Here is a 26,962-nt window from a genome sequence, read left to right as displayed (position 1 = left end):
CCATAAACACTCAGTGTGTATTTCATGAGTCACTTTCCCTTAGCTAACAGGGTAATTCGGAATGCTGGAATTGTAAAGCGGTGAGCCGTTGAGGAAGAAATGAAGCGCATGACCCACAAGTACAAACTTTCAACATTTCTCCTCTTCCTGCCTCACTCCTGCTGTGACAAACTAATACCTACTTCTTTACAGACCCCATTTTAGGTTAAGCAACTTGTTTCCACAGAAACATGATGAATTATCGCACCTCGGAAATCTGGTTGCGATAATACATATGCACCTTTCTTTTTAATTTAAGAAATGTTAAAAAAAAATCTGTAAGTGATCCTTAATGTAAGAATGACTTGGTTGGAAACTGAAACCACTGATCCAGTTCACCTACTTGCCAGATAAATAAATCTTGTGTAAACAAAGTCTTATTCTGATACTGTAGCATCACGGATTCTCTATGTCTAACCCAAACTGGCATTTAAACTGAACAGGTAGCAGTCATTCAATATGAAAGTTAATCAGATTTATTATTACTCATTCTTCTGTGAGATTCCAAATGTTACAAGGAAAATAAGCTCAACTACAAATACACAGAAAGTGGATTAAGAATAAAGTACATTAACTGAGGAAGAGATTTCACAGAAATCTGGCCAGCATCGTAGTTTACGTTATGTTTGCCCATACTGTGAATACTTGAAAATACTTTGGTTCAACCAGAAAACCTACTTACTTTTTTGTTTCAGAGGTATGTCAGTTCCTTTTTTCATCCACTGATTACTGACCATCAAGTTATCCCCTGAGAACTAATCAGAGAAACCATCACTCAGGCAGCCATTGAAGATTCATGCCTATACCCGTCGGTCCCATTGCTCATGACCGAAGCATCCAAATGATGGTTTGCATTTGGCTTATGACTGAAGTTCATGCCTCCGCTTACAAAGTAATCAAGGCCCTGCCCTCTTGTAGACAGCACCTCTGTGCGATCCCCAGTTTCCAGTGATCAGATCTGCCACAAAGTGTGTGTCCAGATGTGTGCTTCCTAACCCTCCCCCAAGGACAGACAATCAAGCTAAACCTTAACATTCCTCTCCTCCCCCTGCCAGATCCTAAAGATGCTTGAACTGCTGGTTGAATCCAAGTTGCCCAGGTCCAAGTCAAAGATTTATTCCGCTGTACCAACAGAGCTGAATTAAGATAAACTAGACTTAGGTTTGATTAAAGTAAACAGTGGGATGGTGCAGACCCCCCCATCCCCAAGTATGAGAATTTTGAAGGGGTCTCAATTTCTTTGTAAGATATCATTTATCAATGTCTGATTTGCTGAAAAGAGAAGCTGGCCAGGTTTTGTTGAAATGCGTTTCTTAAGACATGATTTTTCTCATTCATAGTTTGAAGAACTATTTATAACTCCCTCAAGAGTAAGAAAAAAAGTGTGCTCCAAAACAGATTCAGGAAAAGAACTAATGTCAGCTTTGGACACAATACCAGCACGACTATTCATAGTCTTTGAAGATAATGTAAAAGTAAAATACTTATTTGTTTTTCAAATAAACTACACTTCTGGTAATATGTGCAGCAATATATAAATGAAAAGTATAAGAACAGAAAAAAAGGCTTTTGTGTCCTCAGTTCCTGCTAGCTAGCAGCAAATAGAGTTCTATACATCTTCAGTGCCTGCTCACCTATGGCAAGTATATCTGCTGGTCCACCACCCTGGTAAGCAGTGGTACCTGTAACTTGCTAATTCCCCACTGTTGCTGGCCTTTGCAGACTAGTACAGCAATTTAGCTAAACCACAGCACACACAGTCTTCTTTCACTGTTACTGGATATGTTGTTCCACTAGACACTAGTCCACGGCTAGCATACACCAGCGTACACTAGCCCACAATCTGGTAAGCTCCTGCTGTTTCTGCTAACTCAGGAAAAACACAGCGTGAAAGCTTTTGTAAATTTCTGCAGATCACAACAAGCAGCAGCTTATTAAACTCCTGATGCATTCCTGGTAGAGTAACTCATAGCAGTCCACAGCTAACTCAGAAAAGGCTACAACTTCATGACTTTAGCTCACAACAGCTCATAATTTGATAAGCTGCTCTTAGTTCAGCCCACAGCTTATTAAGTTCCTGTCAGTTTGTTAAAATGCTGCCACTTAGTTAGCTTTTGTACATTTCTAAGACACATCACAGTATGCAGCTTTTTTAAACAATTTTTATATATTTATTTTACTCAAGCTTTATATTTTGCAGTTTATAAAAGATATCCCCATTACTTTTTCCTTCACTGAGGCAGCAACTACCTTCTCAACTTCCACTAATGTTGGGATAGTAGTCACTATCAATCGGTAGTGGCAGGTCACGGGTGTCACTTTGGTTTAAAAGCACTTGGGGGGGGTATCTTTTAGTTCTGTGCCTTGGTAGCCCCATCTGTTCAATAAACCTGAACAGCCTTCTAATCAAACAAAATGCCATAGAGAAACGTGTCAATTAATCAACAGCTCCACCATCTATTCCAGTAGTTCATTCCATTGGTCCACAGCCCTCTCTCTGATCTAGAGTACAGTTAGTTCCTACAGAAACCTTCTAGTTTCTGCTAACTAACAGCCCTCATTTGGTAACTTCCTAGTAGTTAACACACACATCCACAGCTTAGCAAGTTCCTGCTAGGTTTCTCCTAGCATTTGGTCATCTGTAACTTCATGAATTTCTATTACTCTACCATATGCTTGTTGTAACCAATGTCACTTACCATATCCCAGATATAGTTTGCCAACCAGTAGATAACTGGATCGCAGCCACTGACAAACTGAAGGTGCTTGGCCTTGGTGGATTTTTCTGCTACCAGAAAGACTACAAAACTAGCCGGTACAAATGACATGGCTACAATGATGAAGATAGCAATCACCACGTCAGTGCCCTGTAGTCTGTATAAAAACAGAAAAATGCAAAACAAATAGCATTAAAATGACTATACAGGATATGTTTCTGTTAATAATGTACAGACACATAAAAGAAAATGGATAAACATACATAACAAGTAATTTAAAACATGCAATAGAGTCAAAACAATAGGACCTGCTTTTAAAATGATCAGAACACAGCAGGATACAGAAAAACATTAACTTTACAACAATCGTTGAAACTCCACACAAACAGTAAATGATTCCTTGGGTACTCATTTGGACACCCTATGAGAAGAACATGCTAGAACCTTTTCACTTAGATCAGGTCAGGCTCCTTGATACCTAGCTGCTTTAAATTTGGTACAGAATATAGCAACCATTTCATTTTTCTGTTTCTTTTCCCAAGTATCCATACTAGTTTGTACCACCACAGCAATTGCAAACTTATGCATACAGATACACAGAAAATAATAAAATACTGAATTATATTTGTGGCAGAAACCCATAACAGTTTGGCACAGTTGTAATGTACCTGAGAAAACTATGAGTGGGATTCAGTTGAACAATTGCTGCTGTGCTGTTAGGGCTTGCTGGAGCACCCTAATAATGCTAAAGTGGTAAAATGCAGTTTAGAGACATGAAGGAGCTGCACTGAACAGAAACTCATTACTGATGAATTAGCATTCATTGAATTGGACACTGGGCAATTAGAAGCAACTGTGTTACTGTTCTTTCTACCAACCTGAGCAGCACTGTTACACAGAGATCTACTGGTACCCCCCCCCACACACACACACGAGTGAGGGTACACACCAAGACCAGTCAAAGAAAGGTCCTACACACACCCACACCCATGCCTATACACATAAACCCACAGACACACCCATACGCACATAGCTTCATAGTACTTACCTACCATAGCACTAACAGACCCACTCCTGCCATGAACATCAATAGGTGCACACCATAAAAAGACAATATCACTTTTTACTGATTTCCCTCCTAATCTTGCAAGAGAGGTTTTGTTTGTATTGTTCCACCTTGCTGTTCCATCCACAGTGAGTGAAGTACACATGGCTAATTTCTATTAGCAACATCCTTACACTGCCACATTTGCGTACAGCTTTCACCAGTGCAATTGCTGTGGTACTACAAGCCAGAGCCTTCTTACTATTGTCGCACTACAATGGTCTTTAATCACTCCTGCATAATCCACAGATTGCTCAGTGCCATCATGTACGTCTGTAATCCAAGTTACATGTTTTAAACTGGTCTTGCATTTTCTTTTTTTTCTTTAGTAACACAGCTTTTTCAATTTCAAACTTTATTGTGCAAAATTAATTCATATACAATAAGTAAAATTCATGTAACAGTTCCATTAACACACCCCACATTGTATATACACTTCATCATCACTGAAACTGGTCATTCTTATTTATATAATTCCTGCCAGCTATCTTACACTATTACTATTGAACATTATTTTAAATGTACCATTCCCACAGTCATTATTTGTTTAAATACAATTTACTCTTACCTTCTCCCAAACATCTCATATCTAATTCTTTCATTTTTTCATAATATTTAGTACATCTTCTGCAGCTGGTATATATTTTGCTTTTCGTTTTCTTGTGATTTTTGGGTGGAAACATTGGGCCAAATTCAATAAAGCCTACACTAAGTGTACACTGTTCTGAGTAAACAGATAACACAGACATAACTCACACTTTCTTCCTATTAATTTTAGTTTTCCTACCGATATTCCTGCAGCTTTAAATATTGATAGAGATTCATAAAGGTTACCACAAAGTGTAGACTACATGTACACTTAATGTAATCTTTCTGAGTGACTAGAAAGCACAAAAAATGTGATAAGAATTGTACTGAATACATTACATGTACACTTGCTTTATTGAATCTGTCCCAGATTGTTAAACTTAATAAGGCCTTAGGATGTCAGGGCATTTCTAGTCCTAGGATCTACCTTAAAAATGAATTTCCTTGCTTACTGCTACTTGCTCCCTCAACACCAACACTTGTGTCAGGTGATTTAGTAGAGATTTTTTTAAACTCAGTCAGACCTGTACATTCTCCAAAACATGTTTCCAGTTCTCCTCCATCACATTCACATCTCTAGCTCATATTATTCACTTGTGCAAAAATCATATGGAGTCTACTCAGAGTTAGTACCCATGCAGACACTTTCAAGCAAATATCCTAAACTGTTTTTTTTTGCATATGTAGCAGCCCTGCAAATTTCTTTTTGTTGTTCCTTTGTATTTTGTCTGTATATTCTCTTCTTACAATCTCTCCTTAGCTGCCATGTAGACTTATATACCCTGCTGATTATTTACTTCTTAGTAGCACTTTCTAGTTCTGGTTCCATCACAAACTTTACAAAGCTGACATTTCATTCATTACCCCCCCCCCCCTTCTCTGTGTATACTCAGTTATTAATCCTGGATACAGTAGACAATTTCTAATGTGCAACTCAAGCATTTGTTTTGCGACATCCCACTCTATTACTTTTTATGCCTGACATATCTGCTCCCAGTACCTTGGTTCCTTAGATAGTTTCCACCAATTGCTTCCAGCCTCCTGCTGCCTAAGCTCTAACACTTTTGTTTCAGGGAGAATATTAAAACATATCAAATGAATCCCTTTCCCCATGCAGTAAACTCTTGCCATTATAAATTTTAATAATTTTCTTTTTCTTTCTCTGCCACTACTGTATCTTTCCTTATCAAAATTATTACTCCACCTTCTCCTTGTCCCTGACATTTTGTTGAATATTCTCCTCAGAATCCTTTTTTTTATCAAATTATCATGTGCATTTCTGTCCAGATGCAACTCTTTTATTACTACTGTGTGTATCCTATAATTCATGATATAAGTCAATGCTCTTTGTTCATAGTTACTAGGTATGCAGTGCAGGTTACCACTGAGGAGCCTAGACCAATATCTCGGTCACCCTAAAGTACCATCTCGTTAAGTGACTTGCTCAGTGTCACAAAGTAGGCAAATGAAAGCTGAGGGAATCAAACCATATACCACTGGAAGCAGCTCATTATAAGATCATAGCCTTAATCATCTGCACTACCAGATAAACCTTTTTTTGTCTAAATCTGCAAGTCCATTTACATTCCATGTTAATATTTTCAATGAAGCCATTCCAGCAAGTATAAATAAGTTTCACTTTTAAAATACAACACTACCTTTCTATATGAATTTCCTTTTAACAGCATATGTAAACATATTACTGTCTGGTAGGCAAGTCAGCTATAAATCTTAAACTTAAAAACTCTTTTTAACTTCATGTTGTATTTTTCCAAACAAAGCATTTCACAGCAACCACCCTTATCCAAACAACAAGCACCAAAACAGCAAAACTATATACATTTTCAAAACAAGACACAGTCTTTCCATATAGGAGCAACTGCTTCAAACTGACAGGTTCTCACACAGGTATGACCTAATATAAAATTCAGGTTAACCACGCTAGGTGGCAGTACTCATGTTTTTGCATGTGCTTATCAAGAGATAACCTTCTTTTTCTTAAATCTTTTCCCCTGTTCCCCTATCATGTATGTAAAATAATTTATACAAATTCAGATAACTTACCTTTCTGACAAGAAACACTTTGTTTGTATTTAGCAAATGTATTTATCTTTAAACCATTAACTTTGTTTACATACAGCTGCTTCTAGAACAGTGCATTCTTGCATCTAGACATTTTACTAGCACTTGTTTTTATACTACTTCTTATACTAGTTAATTTTCTTGTCATTGCCCTTTTAAGAAATTATTACCACATCTCTCAAAGATTTTTTGAAAAGATGAATCTCAGCAAAATGTCTAGACTTCACAAACTTAATCCCCCAAAGCTCAAAGATGGTTCTGCTCACTTTTGTCACCTATCTTCAAGTTTTCTAATGAAACAGAAGAATTCGGGAGAAACAAGTTTTCATCAGGGCATTTTATTTATTGTCCATGTAGCAGTGAGTATGTGTCATGGGAGCCTATAAAGGAAACAACCAGAGAAGGTAGATTTTTTTTAAGTATTTGGTATGCAGGATGTTATTTCAGTAGCGGTAGCTCATGGAGAGTTGAAATACTACTCTTCAAGATAAAATAACTAGTCAAGGCTAGACAGAAGTTACATATCAAAGGAGCTTGTGCATGTGGCTGAAAGCATTGGGACCCACCAATAATGACATATGACTATGTACCTACAAGAGCTATGACAAAGCTACAAATAAGCAAAATAAAGACAGTAGCATTTCCTTACACATCAATTGAAAAATGGCGAATTTAAGGAATAGGTAACAGGTTAATTTCAAGAATTATTATGGCAGATAGAAATCATTTTGAGGGGCTAGCTAACATACAGGATAAAATGAAAAGATGCACTTTAAAAATATAGTGTAAATAAGGAAGACAGAAATGTGTGAGGAAAAAACAGCAAACTTGTTTAGAAGTATTGGCAAAACTGAGCATGTACAAGAGGAGGGGGCTTGTGGATCAAGGAGGGGAACAGCAGCAGAGTATCAAGGGAACATAACTAAGTATCTGGATAATATACAAGAGTTGGGAAAACAGTGGTCAAGCAATTGTTTTTAACAAAAAATCTAAAGCAGAAATTCTTAATGCAAAGATTTATGTAGCAGAAGGTAGATGGAGCTGTGGTAAAACTCATGGTCCTTATGACAAGAAGTTTTACTATGAATCCTGAAGAAATAATGGAGATATCTTCACATTTTATGAAACTTTATGTGCAACAGCAGAGAATAGAAATCGGGAAAAGATACAAATGGAATCATGTCTGGAAAATGTGGATATCCCAATGCTTGCTGAAAAAGAAGCACAGCAATAAACAGAAAAGAGAGATAAAGGGAATAAAAAAATGTGATGTATAAATAACAGGGAAATCGCCAGTAACAGATGGAATTCCAGGAGAAATCTGGAAATAAGGATGAAAGGGGCTGTTGAATAATATTTTGAAAGGGGGGGGTGTACTTACTTCATGGATATAGTATTACTGAAAGAGGGCAAGTACCCTACAGACTCCAGATCATATGCACTAATTTCAATCTTAACATCTGATTACAAAGTGTTTACATCTATACTGGGTAAAAGAAACACAAAAATATTACTAAAACTGATATCAATCAGTGTGGTTTGTAACATTAATCTAGCAATGATACTTCAGAGGGAATTGGAACAGACGGACACACACACACACACACACACACACACACACACACACACACACACACACACACACACACGTATGACTAGTTTGCATGCAGAGAAAGCATTTAATAGGTTTGCTGGAAATTCATGAGAAGGTCAATGTTAGCATTCCTAAACAGAGTTAAATGGACTAGAGGCAAAATTAAAGGTGGGAAGAAACTCTGAATAGATGGTTGAGACAGGAATTTCCTTTTTCTCCTACCCCAATTATTATATACTTGGTGTTTCTTGCAAAAATGATAAGGGATTCACATTCATGGATATAAATAAAAAAAAGTTCTGTTTGTGGATGATATGGACACATTCTGAATATGACATTAAGATATTATGGGGCATTTTAAAATAATTTCAAGTATTTTCTGGAAATACAATAAACGAAGGTAAAACAAAGGCTACATCCTACACATTAGTTAATTCAACAATAATCATATTTATGGGTAATGAAAACAGGAAGTATTTATGCAGATTAAAAAGGGTGCACTTGTGTCAGCTAAAGATATGTGAGAAAAGACCATACAAAAATATAAAAAAATAACAGCTTGGAAACCAATGGCAATGGACATTAAAATGCAGTTAGTGAAAATGTTTTAGTTTCTTTGATCCTGTTTACAGGTCAGGCAAACTTTCATCAGCCAGAAAAAGAGGTGTAGATAACAATTAATAAACGGTTGAAGGAATTAATTTGGGAAGGGAAGAGGACAAGAGTAAACCAGGATAAGTTGACTTATCCTATAGGAAAAGGTAATTTATGGCTACTTGATCTGAAGGGACACTTTATAGCTATGCAATTAAGATATAATAATACAGACGGGGGATAAGATGATGCTGAGGCAAGGTGAAAAAACAAGGGATGCAAGAATAGAGTTTTAGAAACAAACCGTTAAGCAGAATAGGAATAATTATACAGAATATTATATTTATAAATTGGAAGATAACATTATAAAGAATAAATAATTGGGAAAGAGGAGAAAGGAAAATTTCCAAAAAGTAATACATAACTATGGCTGCAGAAAACAGACTAGAGGTAAATACAGGAAACTAACAAGGGAACTACATTACTGGGAGCAAATAAATTGAAAAAGAAATGTGACGAGTAGGAAAATGCCTAGCAATGTCTGAACTACAGGTCAGAGACTGTCTTCTACATCAGGGACTGTTGGGCAGACAGACAGGGGGAGTACTGAATGAAAGATGTGCTCTGGTACAGGTTTTATTGAAACCAGCAGAAGATGCTATTAAGAAGGGAATAATTAGTCAGGCACATAAAATATTGCATTATATCTAGAAGAACAAATCAGAACAGAATTAAAAATTACAAAACAAACTGGAGGAAATTTGTAAGGTCTTTAGGTAAATCCTAAAGATTTTAGGATTTTTGCAGGAAAATGTTTACATGGATACTTTCATAGTCCAGGTAAACTTCAGAGGATATTTTTCTCAAGTGGAAAGCAAATGTTGAAGATGTGAAAGAAAAGAAACAAGAAATTTGGAACACATTTTTGGGATGTGTGGAGTTAACTGAGTTTAAGGACTCCCTACATAATGTCTTGATACAGTTGTTGAAGAAAATATTATATTGACTAAGGGGATGATGCTATTGTGCTGATGTCTATGCCTTTTTAAGTTTAATATTACTAGCAGCCATTGCGCAAGTGGAAATCAAAGATTAAGCTAGTTATAAGTTAGGTACAGAGTGTTGTAAAGGAAATAAAGGCCCTACAGATGGGCTAATAAAGACAGTAGTCATACATTTCATAAAAATAAATGGTGCATTATGAACAATACAAACAAAATAATGCTCAAGTAGATCAGTAAAACAAGTACAATGGTAGGAAATTAAAACATATATGAGTATGTTAATACACTATAAAAAATACTAGAGTTAGCAAAGCCTCCTGCATCCCCACAACCCCTATTAATATACCAACACCAAGACTGCATAACAGTGAGAAAAGGGGATAAAAGGGCAAATCTCTACCCCTGCTGTTGCACAATCACATGCAAATGTCACCATTTTCTTCTGCTGGCATTTGTTCGACATTGTGGGTGTTCACTCTTCTGGCCTTGAAATTTAGTTGTTCAACTATCAGTATGGTCGATCAACTAAACATGATCCATATAGAGAATGAAACACTTATCTTCCTTAACTTAAAAAAAAAAGCCAAAGTGCACTGAGGCAGGCCTATTATAGAGTTAATCAGGCTTGCTACAGAGCATCTGGTGTGCATTATCTACAGTTAGTGCAATTACTCTTTGCAAATTACTCCATTATTATATACGGAAATCCTTGTAAATTTCAGTTATTTAAAAGACTGAATTGTTACTGGAAAGCTTTTAAACTGTATGTTCAGACTAAACTATTTAACATCTCAAGTATTTGTGTAACATTTTCATTGTAAAACAAACATTACTACTTCTGGTCTTGGCCATGGCTGAAAAGTGCCCTTAGACCAGTCTACCTTTTCAGACAACAAAGGTAAACAGATTGATATAGACAGATGACAGAACTTGCATCTTCTCATTCATTCATTCTATAATTGTAAATGCATTTCATAAAGCATCATGTCCTAACATCTCACTCCACTATCCCATCTCTTTGGTGTAACACTAATTAAATGTTTGTTGTTTTAGATACTGTGGTGATGCATATAGTGTCTAAGATTCATACAAAGAAAAATAAGAAAGTCTGAGGAAAAAATACTTACTTGTGAAACCTTCAATACATAATTCTAAAATATTTTTTGCACTGACAGCATGGATTATTCTTTTGCTCATAGGTCCATAGGTCCATAGTACTAAGCTAACTGCCTTTGTGAGCCATTTTAAGCCTAGCCAATTATCCCCTGTGAGACTCAAACCCTGCACCTTGTGTTTGTAAGGCAAACACCTTACCCATTAGGCCATCCTAATGCATGTGAACAGAAGTCCGGACAAAAAGCAGTTCACAAATGACTAATGGCAGTTGTGTTAAGTGATGCACATTCCTTAACCAACTACTGTAAAGTGTGAGTGGGATTTACACACAGTAATCAAAGCAGAGGGCACCGCATTGTGACATGCACAGAGAAAACAGAACACGATTCTGAATGAAAAGAGCATTAAGGCTGCAACAGGGACCTGTCACTAGGCACCAAGGCAGCCCAAGTGTTCAGACATAAGGAAATGAGTCTGTTTACATGAATAACACATGTTGATACAATATACAACTGCAAAACTGAGTACCAAGAAATCCATCTATCCAGAACTCCTTTTTCCCATTTCTGCACATGGGGTCAGGGTGCCACTTCAAATGGCAATTGTTTAGAGCCAAGGTTTACATTGCTGGGTGGCCATCCCTGCCACAGTAGTTCTTTCACATCTATGGCTAATTTAGAGTGTCCAAGCCACCTACCACAGGTCTTTGGAATGTGGAAGTTAACTGGAGCACCTGGAAGAAACCCAAGGAGGACATGCAGACTTCACACAGAAAGTACCCCAACTGAGATTTGAACCAAGGAACCTCTTGCTGTGAGGCGACAATGTTATCTGCTATGCCACTGTGATGCCCTGCTCTTAATGACTAGTCACAGCCTCTAATGCACAACTGGTTACGATCACTTACCCAACTGTAATGAACTGAGCCAAAAATCAAAGAACAGCTTCAAAAAATGTATCTGTCACTATTTGAAGATTCTGAATGGTGGAAAAAATGCCTGATATAAATAGATATTCAAGAAAGTGAAATATGCATAATTTTTGTTTGTTTTTCTCTCTGTTTTTCATAATCCAGTTACTGCACTTTGGAATCTACCTCACTTTCAATGTAGTGCCATCTCAAATGCCCAGTTTTACACAGAAAGAAAACATAACCAGGAATGGCTTGCTCTCCTCATCTAATCTGCTCTTATCCTACAGCTGAATAAGATGCAATTTCAAAATTCTACTACATATGTCCCACTAGAACTGTTTTAAGTCCATCTAAGAAATTCAAATTCTACTTTTTTATTCTTTATAGGTTTGGGAGACAGCTTCTGCAACATTTCTGTTGCCAGAAAACAAGGTCAAACAATGGGCCAAGCCAAAGCTAAGCGTGGGTTCATGGATAGTGGGATGCATTTTTATCAACAGAAAATATGTCCACCTACATGGCATTTTACAAGAAGTTGACTAATCTCACACAAATACACTTAAAAGTAAGGCAAAACTGGAACAAATCCAACTGAAATAAGCAATGACAGAGTCAAAAACATCTAGAAAGTATGCTGCTGTACAAAATGAAGAAAAACACCATAAATTAATACAAGACAACTCATCCGGGTTTCATATCTGAGTTTTAATTAACTGTCCAAGAAATGGCACTAGACAAAGTGGTTCAACACCTTGGTCTAAAGTGGTAATCACTACCTAATACAATACTGATCAGACCAAATATTCCAAATTTAGATGTGCATACGTAAAAATACTGTATATATAAGATCCAACTATCTCTCTAGAGCTTTAATATTAAGCAAACATTTGATGGAACACGTATCATACGTGTTATATATATATATATATATATATATATATACAGTATTTTTACGTATGCACATCTAAATTTGGAATATATCTCAATGATCAAGTATTCCATTTTATTATTTTTATTTTTAATTTTGTGTATATGTATATATGTATATATAAAAATGTTAATGAGTTGTTGGTTTTTTAGTACACATATATATAACAAAAACAAGTTATATTTTAGAAGCATACGTTAGGTAGTTGGTCCAGTTAATTAATACATGTATATATGTGTGCATATATACATGTGCATACATATATATACATGTATTTTATATGTATGTTTGTAGCTTTACGCTAGGTATTTATTGTTGTTAAATGGTTGGTTTAACTAAGCGCAAGCTAATTAATTATTCAATTAATTTTGGGCTTGGTTTAAGCATTTGTGAATATAAAATGCAATGTGTTTTATTTTTACTTTGTCTGAAGAAGTGCAAGCAACGTTTTGCATGAAAGCGCTTACCAAGTTTAGTAAAAGAATTTTGAATCCTTTTTGGCTGGCGTGATTTGTAGCCTCCGTTTTTCTTTTTTATAGGTCTGATGAATGCCAAACACAGTGGAACAATGACTTCCTTGGACTTAGATGCCATACATTTGTTTATAAGTTGCAGAACATAGAAAGGTTTCCTCACCACTGTAGTCACATGAAGACCAAAGGCTAGATTACTATCTATGTCTGTCCCTAAGTCCCTGACTACTGGGTCAACTCTAAGGGGTGTGTTGTCAATATGATAGTTACCAGGGATGGATGACTTCCCCAAAGAATACTATTATGCATTTCTTGGCATTTAGTTTGTCCATTGCTCTGACAGCAGTTGTTTGTCTGTGTCAGCCCCTCCTGGAGAACATTTGTGTCAGTGTGAGATTCAATGACAGCTCCTAATTTGCAATCCTCTGCAAATTTAGTCAGCCAGAGACCACTGACATTGTCCTTGACTTCTCAGAAGTAAATGCCAAAAAGGAGCAGTCCAAGGACTGATCCCTGAGGGACTTCACTTGTGACTGGCCTCTTTGAAGAGGTGGACTCCCCAATTCTAACTTCTTGGATCCTGTCTGTGAGCCAGTTGGCTATCCACTGGGTGACATACAGGTTTGTACCTAACCTCCTGAGTTCGTCAATAATACCCGACTGGGGTATTGTGTCAAATGCCTTGCCAGGTCAAGGTAGGCAGTGTGAATGACTCTGCCCTCATCCATTGTTTTGGTGACCTTCTCGAAGACATCCACCAGGTTGAGTAGGCATTATCTGCCCTTGACAAAACCAAACTGGGTTGGGTCCAGTGTCTAGAGATTTACTATAGCTCTATTGATCATCTTCATGATAATTCTTTCCATGGCTTTACATACAAGACTAATGAGACTTATGGGTCTGTAGTTTCCAGGGTCTGTAGGTGGCCCATCTTTGTGCAGAGAGATAACTGCTGCCTTTCTCCATTCATGAGGCATAAAGCCTGTTTGGAGGCTACAGTTAAACAGTAATTCCAGAGGCTCTGATAGGTCATGTTTCATGCTATTTAGATGGCATCCTGGGGATATTATCTGGGTCCAATGTTGCAGTGTTCCTGGTCTTAAAGAGAGCATTAAGGATCTGCTCCCTAGTGATAGTAGGGGGAGTTATATTTGAAGATATTTCCTGGGGGATGAGAGGGGTAAAGGTGGAGCTGCATGCATCTGCCAGGAGGTTTCCTATATCTTCTGGCTCAGTAGAAGTGGCTCCATTTACAATGAGCTCTGCACACAATCATGTATTGCCTTTGAAGTTGCGGACATAGCTAAATAATACTTTGTGGTTGCCCTTGGCCTGGGAGGCCAAACCTACCATAAATTTGGCTTTGGTAGACTTTCTTTGCCCTCTGAGTTGTTTGTTTTGTTTGATGAGAGTGTTTTTACCCTGCTGGGTGCTGCACCTCCTAAATTTTGCCATGATTTTCTTCCTCCTGTTATACAGCCAATTTGATTTTTGTGATTCCACCAGGTTGCTTTTTTTATTTATTTCTGTACTTCTTCCTGCTGGGTACAGCTGCCTCTATGCAGCTATTAACATGCTTGTACAGGGTTTCTGTGAACAGTCCTGCATAGGCAAAAGTGTTCTCAGGGTTTATGGCCGCTTGAAATTTGCCAGGTTCTCACTTAATAGCAGGAGATTAGCCTTAGAATAGTTCCTGAATATTCCAGGTTTAGCTGGGGGTCCAATTTTATTTTTACTTCAAAGTAGACCATTTTGTGATCTGACTTTACCAAGGAAGACATCACAGTAGGGGTTGTGCAATACTTTCCCATATTAGTGAAGACCAGATCCATTATGATTGCACTCCTGGTTGGTGTATTGACTATCTGTTCAGGGAGTTTGTGTTTATAAAATCCAGGAATTTCTGTGCATAAACTTTTGGTGTCATATAGGATTCCCAGTTAATAGTGGAGTAATTAAAGTCACCCGTGAATATGGTCTTGAGTTAGATGGTTAGTGTTTCTAATAAGTTTAAATACATGGTATGGGTTTCCTAGGTCACAGAGGTAGACCTATAGCTTGCAAGGAAGTGGTATTGGATTTTAACTATGGTGACTTGAACATGGATGAGCTCAAGTGCATTGTCCTGTTTGACCAGCCTTGAAGTAAATTTATTTGTGATGTAAATAGATACACCACCACCTTTATTCACTGCTTGTGAAGTAGCTGGCCTAAATGTTTGGAAGGCATTATAACCTTGCACTCTTGGTGTGTACTCTGTGGCTTTAAACCATGTGTCAGTGACCACATAGACATCAGCATTCTCTAGGGTAAAGGGAGCTTCTAGGGAGTGGAGTTGTTTTTGAAGTCAGCTTAACCATCATCCAAGGCTTACCTCAAAAGGGCCAAAGGCTGTGTCAGAATGCAATTAAAAGATATGAACAATTAAAAACTTAAATAGTTGAAATATGATAAAGCTTTTAAATATGGGACTCCTACAAAATTTTAAAATTCAAAACACATATCTTGTTACTGGTTTAAGAATTTCATTGGCATATGACAGATTTACTTTTGAATGTTAAAGTTTATATATTCACCGTCAGTTATTTTCTGTAAGGGCAGACCTCAAAGTTAAAACAATTTTTCAGAACGGTTTGATTTCTCCCTTTTCTGAGTCAAGCCCATCACCCTTGTTTAATCTGGAGATTTCTACTTTTCTGGAAAAGTTAATATTCCACTCAGCACTGTGAGAATCTCTGCCTGATGGGTGCAGCAAAACAAGCCCATACATAGTTAAATCACTTTCTTATCTTCTATACAAATACTTACAGGTAGTCGAGAGACAGGCTGGCACTGGTCTTGTTCATTGGATGGTTTATCAATGTGATACCTGTCATGAAACACAATAAAGAGCTTATTTAAACCCTTATGACATTTTAATAGTTGCACAATCTGTCAGATTCACTTTTCTCAAGATAAGCAAAGCATCATAATATAAATCAGGCCTTCAGTGCCACTGACACAGAATATACCACTCAACATTATCTGAAATGGTTTTCGGGCAAGGGTGAATACAGTACCTGCATGAACTGCAGTCTTGCAGCACAGGATGAAATGCACAATTGTCACTTACAAGGTAATCTCAACAATAGTACTGAACAACACACTGGTCACTTAAAAATAACCTAAACAGCAGTACTGAACACACACATTGGTCACTTAAAAGTAACCTCAAAAGCAGCAGTGATCACACTTCAATCACTTACAAATCAATCACTTACAATGTAACCTAAACAGCAGTATGAAACACACAATTATTACTTACAAGGCAACATCAACAACAGTACTGAACACGCACACTGATTACTTAGAAGGTAACCTAAACAGCAGTAATGAATGCACATCAGTCACTTACAAGGTAACCTAAACAGCAGTACTGACCACACATCGGTCACTTACAAGGTAACCTAAACAGCAGTACTGACCACACATCGGTCACTTACAAGGTAACCTAAACAGCAGTAATGAATGCACAGGGGTGACTTACAAGGTAACCTAAACAGCAGTACTGACCGCACTTCGGTCACTTACAAGCTAACCTAAACAGCAGTACTGAACACACATTGGTCACTTACAAGGTAACATAAACAGCAGTACTGACTACACATTGGTCACTTACAAGGTAACCTAAACAGCAGTAATGAATGCACAGGGGTGACTTACAAGGTAACCTAAACAGCAGTACTGACCGCACTTCGGTCACTTACAAGCTAACCTAAACAGCAGTACTGAACACACATCAGTCACTTACAAGGTAACCTAAACAGCAGTACTGACCACACATCGGTCACTTACAAGGTAACCTAAACAGCAGTACTGACCACACATCGGTCACTTACAAGCTAACCTAAACAGCAGTACTGAACACACATCAGTCACTTACAAGGTAACCTAAACAGCAGTACTGACCACACATCGGTCACTTACAAGGTAACCTAAACAGCAGTACTGAACACACATCGGTCACTTACAAGGTAACATAAACAGCAGTACTGACCACACATCGGTCACTTACAAGGTAACCTAAACAGCAGTACTGAACACACATCGGTCACTTACAAGGTAACATAAACAGCAGTACTGACTACACATTGGTCACTTACAAGGTAACCTAAACAGCAGTAATAATGCACAGGGGTGACTTACAAGGTAACCTAAACAGCAGTACTGATCACACATCGGTCACTTACAAGGTAACCTAAACAGCAGTACTGAACACATATCAAGCACTTTTAAGGTAACCTAAACAGCCATCTCTTCTCCACAGGTATAACATTGTTCAAGCACAATATTTTTGGTTCACTTTAGTGTTATAGCTAATACAGAGAAAAAAATATTCTGTCTCAATATGGAATTCAACATTATTCATTTATTCCTTTTCATTATCCTATACTAAATTCACGGTTGTGGAGAGCTACAGCCTATTTTGACTAACAAAAAATCGGGGTGGGAATTTAGAAAAGATGTTAGCCCACTGCATGACATGCATATACATGGAAACAAATTTGAATATGGCTGAGCAACCTCCATGCCTTTAGGGTGTGGAAGGAAAAATGAAACCCTCACTGAAAACCCACACAAACATAATGAAACCATACAAGTTCTACAGAAAGACATTTCAGCTATTAAATGAACCAAAGCATCACGTGCTGTGAGGTAGCAGCTCTAACCACTACACCACCTGCATCAACATCTGGGCACTCACAATCTGCATCAGTTTTCAACAGCTATTTCTCAGCTTTCGGAGAACTTCTACAATCTGCTGGTTTAAGACTCCATTAAACGAGCCATTGCTGTAAATGTGTAAAATGCAAAAGGCTCCAGATTAGACTTGCAGAAGTACAAAAGTATTTCAACATATAAGTTTACCCCTTTATTACAGATACTGTAATAATTTGCTGTATACCTTTGTTACTGAGGTATACAGGATATTAACTCTATGGTGCCTGTGTTCAGTTGTTTGCCCGTTATCCCTAAATAGTTCCAATCTGTTCATCTAACAATTAGCAACCAGATGCTCAAACTGCAAGCAGAAAGCACAGCAGCTCCTCACCCATGACATTTTTGTGGAGTTCTTCAGTCTGTACGACCCTTAAGGAACTTCACACCAAGGTAACTCTGCAACAGTACACCTGAGTCTAGCCTTGGTCAGGGTCATATGCTGGTTTTTCCCTCAGGTCAAGTGCAATCATGAATAATGAGGTACTTTACAGGGGAGGCTGGGTAACAACATGTGATTATCCATTAATGTTGCCATTGCTCAATAAGTACCCCATGCCCCATCCCAGTGTGTGCAGGAAATTATGTCCTATGTGTACTGTGTGTTTCCTAAATGACTGACAATCATAGTTATGCCTTCAACTATCACATATTCTTGCATGGCTGCATTTACTAAGACAGAGTGCAAGACTCCATTACAAATCCTGATGCTTCAAAAATAAAAATGTGATTATAACAAAAACCCAGCAAATTTTGAAACTTGCTACCACACTTTTAAACTGTTCTTGTAGGAAGGCCTTGCCTCTTTCACTTTCTAACCCTGAGGGGCTATGCCTCTACACACCTGTTATTTATAAAAATGACCTCTTAGACAACTATATGTTGCAGCAGATTGCAATAAAGAGAAAAACACAAGGTACTACAGCCTCAGATATCAATGTATCAAGTCCAAATTAGCATTTACAGTTGTGCTGTTCTGGCACCTGTGAATCAATCCCACCAACCATCCAACCATTTCTAACCTCCTTTTTCTCCCATTTTTACACATGCATGGTGTTGGTGTGCCTTCTGTGTAGAGTTTGCATGTCCTCCTTGTGTTCACCTGGGTTTTCTTTGGGTGCTCTGGTTTACTCCTACATTCCAAAGATAAGAAGTATGTGCACTGAACACTCTAAACTGAGTGTGTGTGTGTGTGTGTGTGTGTGTGTGTGTGTGTGTGTGTGTGTGTGTGTGTGCGTGTGCGTGTGTGTCTGGTACAGAAGAATAACCTAGGCAAGGATAGCTTCCCAGTGATGAACTTTGGCTTTAGATGATGGTAACTGTAATTACAGTCCTCAGAATACCAAAATGCACCTGCTAAGACCAATACTCTTACCCCCTGCACTATAGTCCCTTTTGACTTTTACTTCTGCCATTTAAAGCCACAGTATGCAGCTAGGCATCTGCATCAGGATCATGTGTAAAGTGCAACTGGGTTATTTGCATTAATTTGGAACTAGAATGGCTATATGAACATTCACAACTTGGGGATAAGATCCATGTAAGTATAAATTATTCTGGAATTGGCCATATGGTTATAAAACCAGCATATTTCTCCTTTTAATGACAGCTATAACTTATGAATGAAATAAGATGGACTGTTACAGAGTATTATAATCAAATCAGTAATTATAACCACAAAGAATCACAGTTAATACAGTTCAAGAGTGACCATGGGGTGGTTATTACTGGCAGAGGTGCAACAATAATTTTTAATAAAAACACTACTGATAAAAATATATACTTTACTTATCAGACTATACAGTTTGCTAAGTAAAAATGGTTTCAAGACTCCAGCAATGAACTCCAGCTAGTGAGTTTCACTTTTAGGCATTTCTTCTAGTTTCAGACAGAGTCCTTGTCCCATGCAAATGGAAAATCTACAAGTCATATTGCAAGAAATACTTTCTGTTAAGTGTATTTCCAAAACTGAACAGCCAGATTTTTTTTTAACTCTTATGAAAAGGAAGAGTAGTGATGTCCATAATTATTTACAAGGACCCACAATACCTTTGCCTAATTTGTAAAAAGTTACTATACTGCTTTTGTCATGTAACAGTGATACAACATCTATTATACCATCTTTATATAAATTATGAGTTTCGCATATTTCTTGTCTTTAGCTTCCCTTCCCCACGTTCTGTGGTTTAGGTGTTTCCTTTTCAATACTTTACATAATTCCATATATTCACTTACATATATACAAACATTCATATGTTTGTGTTTTGGTAGAAGAAAAATGAAGTGAAAGGACTCCTTTCACAGACAGACACAGACAGACACACACACACACACACACACACACACACACACACACACACACACACACACACACACGCATACGTACTTGCAGTACCTTTTAAATGAGGTCATTGTCCTTAGAGGCATCTCCACCATATCAGTTCAGTCTCACACAGTCATTCCAGCAAAAGGCCGCCACAAAGATCACAACTTCAAACGTGTCTCAAGCCACACCCACAGCAGATCCTGACTGGAGCATACACCTATGAATCTAACTGTGAACCTATAACCTCTAGAAAATCTAAATCTTTGGTTATCTCATGAAACTCCCAACTGCAGAATCAACTTCCTGTCTGTCTGCTTCCAGGTTACATTATATAGGCTTTACTGGCAATCATTATTTTATTATTCTACCATGATTAATTGCCATGATGACAACGTAACTACATAACAGACATTTAAAGGCACCTTCCAGCTTCTACACACACAAGGTGTCACTTATACACGTACAGTATGTGTATGTGTGTGTGTGTGTGTGTGTGTGTGTGTGTGTGTGTGTGTGTGTGTGTGTGTGTGTGTGTGTGTGTGTGTGTGTGTGTGTGTGTGTGTGTGTGTGTGTGTGTGTGTGTGTGCCTGTCTCTGTGTATCTGTATCGTGTCATGTAAACTGGTAAGTGTTTCATTTAGTTGAATGGCATTATGTCATTCCTGTTTTATCACAGACAATCATGGTTGCATTTTGTAGTAGGAGTTGGGAAAGCAGTCCATTGCTTCTACTTGTGCAAGATTGCAATACGGTGGAGACTGTGAATTTGCCCTTTCCTCACTGTTGCGTGACTTCAGAGTTGGTATATGTGAAGTTCTGGGTGTGTTCCAGTGTGCTGCACAATGCAATTCTACACAACATTTCTAGAGCTAGCTGTATTTAGTGTGCTGCACAAGCTAATTCCAATGCTAAATGTGCTGTACTATGTTAAACATAGTAAGTAATTCCAGTGTCATTTGTGTTTCATTATTCGTGCTTTCCACTGCCAGTGTGTTGCACACAGTAATTCACTGTCATTTACTCTGCAGTGTACTGCAGACAGTAGTTCCACTGTCATTTAAGCTCCAGTGTACTGCAGACAGTAACTCCGGTACTCCCCCTGCCCCCTTATGCTGCTTACACTAATACCAGGAGCAACTGAGATAATCTGTACCACATACATTAATCTTCCTGCCACCTTCACTCCTTATGTCTGTCCATAGTAAACATACTGCCTAGATCATTATATATATATATATATATATATATATATATAAAATGGTTATCATGAAATGTCTACCAGCAAACCTCTCAATCTTTTAGAGAAAGAAATCTGGACAAAGACTAAAATAATGGGTATTAAAGGCCAAAAAATAAGGACACATTTTAAATATTGCTCTTATAAACTTAGAAAGTTACTAGAATAACAGGATTTGTATTAACATGAATTTTCCAAACAGTATGAAGCCTGAAACTCAAATGTATGTCATTATTTAGTGACATTATTCCTCATTGATCTTCCTAAAAAAACACAAATTTTATGAGGAACAAACCAAAAATATGAGGCAAAAATCTGGACAGTTGAAAGGTATGCCTACCAGCAGTGCTGCCTTAATGCCTAGCAAGGTCATCTGTGTAGTCCAACACAATCCTATTATGAACTGCATACAAAACATACCACACAAAGATCCTACTGAGTACAGCCGTGCCACCTGCTGGTTATCTACTACCTAGCAAGCTCTCCTGAACTGCTTGGATTAAGTCTGCTGTGCGCAACATACAATTAACACTGTATGTAAAAGTGTGTACCTGTGGCACTCACTAGATGGCTACTGCCTAGCATGCTCCAGTGAGCCATCAAGAGACAGTGAGTGCTTTGCCCAGTTTGTTGTTTATGGTATTCTGCAGGTCTGAAGTACATCTGCCACAAACATTACTTCTTTGTCCTATAGTGTTTATTTACCAATTGTTTGTTTATTCAGTAAATGGGCTGGTCTAAGGATCCTTTCCAGTCATGACCTGGGCCAAATGCCGCAAAACGTTATATAACAATTATATAATCACTTAATTTTGCACAAAAAGACGCATCAGAGAAATGATACAAAAAATAAATAATAAAATCATGTACTAAATTGTACAAAAAGTCACAATAGTAAATAAAGAACTGAGTGCATGACACGTTGGCTTTGAGAGTGGAAGATGAAACTACAGTAAGCTAACTCATACATGGAATCACAAAACAGAAAACTGTCAAAAAAGATAGTGAAAACATGGGAAATCTAACATCTGTTATGATACAAACCAATTCTGGTACTGCACATTTGGTAAGAGAGGATCTGGCAAGATACAATATTTGGTAAAATGGGTATTTTATAGGCCTGAACATTACTAAACACAGACTATGGACGCCACTGAGATATTGGCAACATTGGACTTCTTAGCAAATTTATAAACACTGTTGAGTGTAAAACATTAATAAAATTGGAATATTGGCCTCACTTGGTGGTTTTCAGCTTTGCTTTGCATGGCTTCTTCCAGCACTACAGAACTTACATAAGCCATATTCAAAGCAACTATACCTAAATTGTGCTTTTTGTCAACTCTGCACCCTTTGCCTTTCACCGTGTTTAGCATTTATACATTCCTCTGTGAATACGTCACATGATCCTTTCATCCCATTGACATCCTCCTTATTTTATCATTCTGTTTCTGTCTTTTCATCACATATTACTTTCATCCTCTTCCTTTCAGGCCTTTTTCTGTACTATAATTTTTCTCCTTGCGTACTAGTAATCCAGTTTCTCTTCTAAATTACTGTAATTAATCTCTTTTCATGTATTTACACCGAATTATCTTAGACTGTAACTATTTCGTGATTAACTTTACTTTGACAAAACCCATTAAAGGAAATTAGCCATAATCTTTTAGTTACCTAAAAATGCTTAGTATTGTTCTGCTGTTTTTTTTCTACACTTTAGTTAGGTTTATGTTTCATTTTTGCATCTTGCATTGTACTTCCCTTTGAGTAAGAGCATTATTGACTTTTCAATGCATTTCTATGCTTTTAACATTGCTTTGTCTGCATTCCTAACAATGGATCTTTTGTCACAAAGTACGACAAATGCATTTTTCTGAGCCTGGCTATCCTATTAGAAGGTACAAGTACATCAAATAAGCAACACTGGGCTTCTTTGTGCAATATTTCTGAACTGTGTTAGTTTTTGAGTTTACTGCTCCTTTTAGGAAAGCTTTTCCAATCAATAGCCACCTTTTCTGTTAACTTTGTGCCATCAGTAAACAGGTAAATCTTTCCTTTAATCTGTGCTATAATGGCACTTATAAAATCAATGACAGGACCATCCCCAGTACTGACCAATGACCACTGTGGTATTACAGCCTCAGTACTGATCTCCTTTCTGCAATACCCAGCTTGTCTCCACCCTTTTATCTGATTGGGTTACAAAGACCTATGACCTTCTGTATTTTACCGCTAAGTGAGTGCTTTCCCAAAACCAGCGCCCAAAGAACCACTATGCAAATTGCTTTAATCTGCTTAACAACAAACCGTATTGTGCTATGTCAATTACCCTCTTAAAATACATGGAGGCGATAGCCAAGCCCCTGCATGGTTTAACTGCTTACTCTATCAAGGAACATATTATTAGAATAGTCTGCCATGAACTTCCTGGTGCCAGTAAATGTTCCCTTAGCTCAATGTGCAGCAGATTTTCAGACATCCCCAAAACTACATTTCTTACTAATTTGGTCAACCCAACAAGCTATCAGTTTCCAGCCTCAGTTTTACTCCTAGTCTTACGAAGGGAAAATCTAGAATATACATGTAGGTACACACATGTGTAAAAGGTTTTGTCTCCTGCCTTGACTTGGGGCTATCCCTTCCTTATTCCAGCCCTTTGTTTTCCATCTGTCCTTTCTGCTTTATTCAGCTTATGTTAGAACTATTCATTCCCCTTTCCTTTTTCTTCTATAATTCTTTAATTAATCAGATATATAATTATTAATTTATTTACTAGGTAGGTGGACTGCTCAGCTAATCAGAGTTTATTATGTGTGCGCGCATGTGTGTGAGCATTTACAAAAATATAAACAACATATTTATGTGCACATGAGGTTTATTATCAGTTGATCGAATCTCAGTTGATTAAAACTCAGATGGTTGAACCAATTTGACAAAAAACCCATATGAATGAAACCTAATTTCACTGAATCACAAATTAAAGAAAACACGCTACATAACAAAATACAGCATAAACCAGTGTTTTGTGGTGGGGGGGCTGCACGCCCACTTAATTTTATATATATTAACTTCACAAACATGGAGAAAATATAAAAAAAAAACATAAAAGTGAAGCAGTGTTGAAGCATACAAACATCTACAAATTTGTGAGTGCAGCATGACAGGGGGTCCTGCCAATCCACAGAGAATCCTCTAGACTCTCTTCCTTAACAAATCATATCCTCATAAATAACATGATCACATACTGCCTTACACAGTTTTACACTTTTCAATCATTTGTAACCCAGTTAAATGTGTTTTTCAGTTAAACTGGTTCAGCCATGTGATTTTTAGACCACTGAGAGTTGATCGACTGATAATAAACCTTGTATGACAAGTGTACATGTACCTGTGTAGTACTGACTGATAATAAACTGTGAATGACATGTGTACATACACCTGTGTAGTATTGACTGAAAATAAACCGTGTATGACATGTGTACATGCACCTGTGTAGTATCGACTGATAATAAACCGTGTATGACATAAGTACATGCACTTGTATAGTATCGACTGATAACAAACCATGTATGACATGTGTACATGCACCTGTGTAGTACCGACTGATAATAAATCATGTATGACATGTGTACATGCACCTGTGTAGTATCGACTGATAATAAACTGTGTATGACATCTGTACATGCACCTGTGTAGTATCAACTGATAATAAACCATGTATGACCTGTGTAGTATCAACTGATAAACCGTGTATGACATGTATACATGCACTTGTGTAGTATCGATTGGTAACAAACCATGTAAGCCATGTGTACATGCACCTGTGTAGTATTGACTGATAATACACCATGTATGACATGTGTACATGCACCTGTGTAGTATCGACTGATAATAAACCATGTATGATGTGTACATGCACCTGTGTAGTATCGAGTGATAATAAACCATGTATGACATGTGTACATGCACCTGTGTAGTATCGACTGATAATAAACCGTGTATGACATCTGTACGTGCACCTGTGTAGTATCGGATGATAATAAACCGTGTATGACATGTGCTAATGCACCTGTGTAGTATTGACTGATAATAAACCATGTATGACATATGTACATGCACCTGTGCAGTATCGACAGATAATAAACCATGTATGACATGTATACATGGCACCTGTGTACTATCGACTGATAATAAACCATGTATAACATGTGTACATGCACCTGTGTAGCATCGACTGATGATAAACCATTTACATGTGTACATGCACTTGTGTAGTATCGACTGATAATAAACCGTACACATGTGTACATGTACCTGTGTAGTATCGACTGATAATAAACCGTGTATGACATGTGCACATGCACCTGTGTAGTTTACAAGCTTTGTTGTTTGTCTTCACCATCATAAGGTACCTGCAACTACTGTGTACTTGTACACTATTTGCATTTGCTCTCTGACTGCCTGAAAAAACATGTAGATGCAAACTGGAAGTAGCAACCCACATGCATTTGAAAAAGAAAAAAAGTACTACATTGAGAACAGTGATCCAAAAATAGACATTTCAAATTATCATTTAAATGGGAATGAGAGGCGGTGCTTGCTGGCTGCAACTTTAACAAGGAATTTGCTCCTAAAATTCCTTTCACAGTGCAGATCTTAGTCTAACTGAGTTCTGAGAGCAACCATTTATTGCAAGAAAAAGAAGATGCAAAAAAATCAATGTTACCAAATAAAAAGCAAACTCTAGCAGAGTGGGTAGCCCTCTTAAATACTGACACCTCCCAACTATCTTATGTATACTTATTTTCAATGATGACCTTAAAACATTAATTAATTCAAAACGTTTTACACTGTCCATTTCCTGATTATACATCTGTAAGATAAAGCCCGGACTTCTGCTTCAGTAGAAAATGTTGATATTTCCTGTAATGTCTGCCTGGAGCAGAATTATGAACAATAGTTGAGAACTTGAGACTCTGATGGTGAACTTGCCTCTTAAACCAATCATGAGGGGATGTTAGTATTGTCCGCAGAGAATTCTATTCACATGAATATCGGTAATGAGTAGCTGATGGCAGAAGTGTTAGTAGGGTGGGGTGAACAGTACAGCTGCTCCAGGTACAAGGTGTTAGGGAACATGATTGCAGTACTAGCTTTAATATGCCTGTTCAGAAATTAATTCTGATATTGCTTCTGGGTTGAGAATTACAGCATTTGCTACAGAGTACTACATTTTCTAAAAGACCTTCTTAGGAGAGAAGTACCAATTTTGACAGGGAACCCATTTTTAAGATCCTCACTTGGAGATGAGAGAAGGGAGCATAGGACATGGTGCACCACCTTCTTAGGTATAAAATGAGGGCCACCAGATCGCCAAGAGACACCAGGCACTAAATGGGTCAGGTATATCTCTGACTGATGGGAAAATCCACTGGACAGGCTCACGTCATAACTCACCTCGAATCTTAATGTCAGTATGTAATTACTGA

The 26,962-nt window shown here is 37.5% G+C and overlaps 1 protein-coding gene across 1 annotated transcript in view; it reads right to left on the bottom strand.

The window, feature by feature from the left end:
- ABCA2 (ATP binding cassette subfamily A member 2) overlaps positions 1-26,962 on the bottom strand; it is a gene marked incomplete in the record, with an annotated part of 2,505,641 nt that overhangs the window by 436,071 nt on the left and 2,042,608 nt on the right. The window contains 2 exon segments of the mRNA XM_044058216.1: positions 2,739-2,913; positions 15,962-16,022. Coding sequence (XP_043914151.1) covers positions 2,739-2,913; positions 15,962-16,022 — 236 coding nt within the window.

The sequence above is a fragment of the Protopterus annectens genome, chromosome 16.part0 (assembly GCF_019279795.1).
Source record: "Protopterus annectens isolate FY-2018-M chromosome 16.part0, PAN1.0, whole genome shotgun sequence".
NCBI lineage: Eukaryota > Metazoa > Chordata > Ceratodontiformes > Protopteridae > Protopterus > Protopterus annectens.
This window is presented reverse-complemented; position numbering and strand designations above follow the sequence as displayed.